Here is a 2,970-nt window from a genome sequence, read left to right on the forward strand (position 1 = left end):
AGTTTGGAAGGGGAGAGCCACAAATCCAGGCGTTCCCACCAGGGGGAGATGGCTGAGGGAACAACCCCAAGGTGGAAGGGGGCAGAGCCACAAATCAAGGAATTCCCAAATCAAGGAATTCTCAAAAACTCAGGACCTCAAGTTTGGAAGGGGAGAGCCACAAATCCAGGCGTTCCCAAATCAAGGAATTCTCAAAACATCAAGACCCCAAGTTCAAAAGTGCAGAGCCACAAATCAAGGAATTCCCAAAATCTGAAGACCCCAAATTGAGAGGGGCAGAGCCACAATTAACTCCCAAGTCAAGGAATTCCCAAAACCTCAAGACCCTGAGTTGGAAGAGGCAGAGCCACAAGTCAAGGAATTCTCAAAATCTCAAGGTCCCTGGTTGGAAAAAGCAGAGCCACAAACAAAGGAATTCCCAAATCAAGGAATTCCCAAAACCTCAAAATCCCAATTTGGAAGGGACAGAACCACAAATAAAGGAATTCCCAAAACCTCAAGATGACAAGTTGAAAGCAGAGCCACATATCAAGGAATTCCCAAAAATCAAGGAACTCCCAAAACCCCAAGATCCCAAGTTGGGACGAAGCCACAAGGAATTCCCAAATCAAGGAATTTCCCAAAACCTCAAGACCCCGAGTTGGAAGAGGCAGACCCACAAATCAAGGAATTCCCAAAACCCCAAGACCCCAAGTTTGGAAGGGACAGAGAGCCACAAACCAAGGAATTCCCAAATCCTCAAGATCCCAGAGCCACAGATCAAGGAATTCCCAAAACCCCAAGACCCCGAGTGGTGCCTGCAGAGAGGCTCCTCCATTCCTGGGATGCCTGTGGATAAATAACCCTGGGAACTGTGTCAATCCATCCGGGATTGCTCAACATTCCAGAAGGACGTGTCCGTTCCTACTCGTGGATTATTGGCACCAACCACCGGGGCTGCTCCGACCAGGAATCCAACCCTCCAATCCCAACCCAAGGAGGGTTTTCCCACCAGGACACACCTGTGTGGTGGGTCAGGGTGACCTCTGGCCCCTCAGTCCGGCCAAAAACAGCCCGAATTCCGACCCTGTACGGGGTGTCCGGCTCCAAGTGGTCGATCCGATGAGCCAACACTCTGCTGCCCAGGAGCTGGGTCTTGGCAACCTGCTTTCCTGGGAAAAAAAAAGAGGGATATTTCAGAGCCTGGAGCTCTCCCTGGTGGCATCCCCTCCAAAGGAAATAGCCTTTGGAAGAGGCAGAGCCACAAAATCGAGGAATTCCCCCCAAATCTGAAGACCGCAAGTTGGGAGGGGTAGAATCGCAGTTTAAGGAATTCCCAAACCTCAAGACCCCAAGTTTGGAAGGGGCAGAGCCACAGGTCAATGAATTCCCAAATCAAGGAATTCCCGAAACCTCAAGACTCGAAGTATGGAAGGGGGAGAGCCAAAAATCAAGGAACATCCAAATCAAGGAATTCCCAAATGCTCAAGACCCCAGTTTGGGAGGGGCAGAGCCACAAATCAAGGAATTCCCAAATCAAGGAACTCACAAAACCTCAAGACCCGAGGTTGGAAAGGGCAGAGCTACAAGGAAGTCCCAAATCAAGGAATTCTCAAAACCTCAAGACCCCAATCTGGGAGAGGCAGAGCCACATATCAAGGAACTCCCAAAATCTCAAGATCCCAAGTTGGAAGGGGCAGAGCCACAAATCAAGGAACTCCCAAATCAAGGAATTCCCCAAACCTCAAGACCCAAATTTAGAAGGGACAGAATCACAAATCATCAAATCCCCAAAACTTCAAGAACCGAATCTGGGAGAGGCAAAATCCCAATTTAATGAATTCCCAAAACGTCAAGACCCCTACCTGGAAGGGACAGAGCCACAAGGAACTCCCAAATCAAGGAATTCCTAAAAACTCAAGACCCAGAGTTGGAAGGGACAGAATCACAAATCAAAGAATTCTCAAAACTTTAAGACCCCAAGCTGGGAGGGGCAAAATCCCAATTTAATGAATTCCCCAAACCTCAAGACCCCAAACTGGGAGGGGCAGAGCCACAAATCAAGAAATTCCCAAAATCTCAAGACCCCAAGTTTGGAAGGGGCAGAGCCACAAATCAAGGAACTCCCAAAATCTCAAGACCCAAAGTTGGAAGAGGCAGAGCCACAAATCAAGGCACTCCCAAATCAAGGAATTCTCAAAACCTCAAGACCCCAAGTTGGAAGGGACAGACCCATAAGGAACTCCCAAATCAAGGAATTTCCAAAACCTCAAGACCCCAAGCTTGGAACAGACAGAGCCACAAATCAAGGAATTCCCAAATCAAGAAACCCAAAACCTCAAGACCCCAAGTCTGGAAGGGGCAGAGCTACAAATAAAGGAATTTCCAAAACCTCAAGACCCCAAATTGGGAGGGACAGAACCACAAATCAAGGAGCTCTCAATTTAAGGAATTCCCAAGACCTCAAGACCCCAAGTTAGGAGGGGCAAAATCCCAATTTAATGAATTCCCAAAACCTCAAGACCCCAATTTCGGAGGGGTAGAGCCACAAATCGAGGAACTCCCAAATCAAGGAACGTCCCCGCACTTTCATTCCGGAGCTTTGGGGATTATTTCATAAATAAAGGAATCCGAGGAAAGAAGGAGTTGCCACCAACAGGACCGAGTTTCTCCATCGTGGGATCCCCCTTTCCCTGCTCACCTTTTCCCGCTCCCACGGCGCTCCAGGTGACTCGGAATTTGGTGGCAGTTGCTGTGGCCCCCCAGGCCAAGGACAGGCTGGTGCTGGTGAGGGACATCACCCTGAAGTTGGGGACGGAGCCCAGGGGAGCTGCAAGGGGAGGACAAGGTTAGTTCCCAAATTCCCGTCCAACAGGGCTCCTCGTCGGCATCGGGATAAGGCCAAAATTATCCCAAAAGGTTCAATTTGCTTATCCTTGGTGTCTCCTCATCCTCACTTGGAGAGGGTATTAACTCTATAATACATATTAT

At 49.0% G+C, this 2,970-nt stretch overlaps 1 protein-coding gene across 1 annotated transcript in view; it reads right to left on the reverse strand.

The window, feature by feature from the left end:
• Positions 1-2,970, reverse strand: part of LOC115307890 (collagen alpha-1(VII) chain-like) — a gene marked incomplete at its 3' end in the record, with an annotated part of 91,159 nt that overhangs the window by 68,738 nt on the left and 19,451 nt on the right. Inside the window, exons 8-10 of the mRNA XM_029963943.1 lie at positions 2,937-2,952; positions 2,681-2,809; positions 1,002-1,151 (exon numbers count right to left, since the gene is read on the reverse strand). Coding sequence (XP_029819803.1) covers positions 1,002-1,151; positions 2,681-2,809; positions 2,937-2,952 — 295 coding nt within the window. The remainder of the gene's footprint in view (positions 1-1,001; positions 1,152-2,680; positions 2,810-2,936; positions 2,953-2,970) is intronic.

The sequence above is a fragment of the Manacus vitellinus genome, unplaced genomic scaffold (assembly GCF_001715985.3).
Source record: "Manacus vitellinus isolate BGI_N305 unplaced genomic scaffold, ASM171598v3 scaffold_65_pilon, whole genome shotgun sequence".
NCBI classification, from domain to species: domain Eukaryota; kingdom Metazoa; phylum Chordata; class Aves; order Passeriformes; family Pipridae; genus Manacus; species Manacus vitellinus.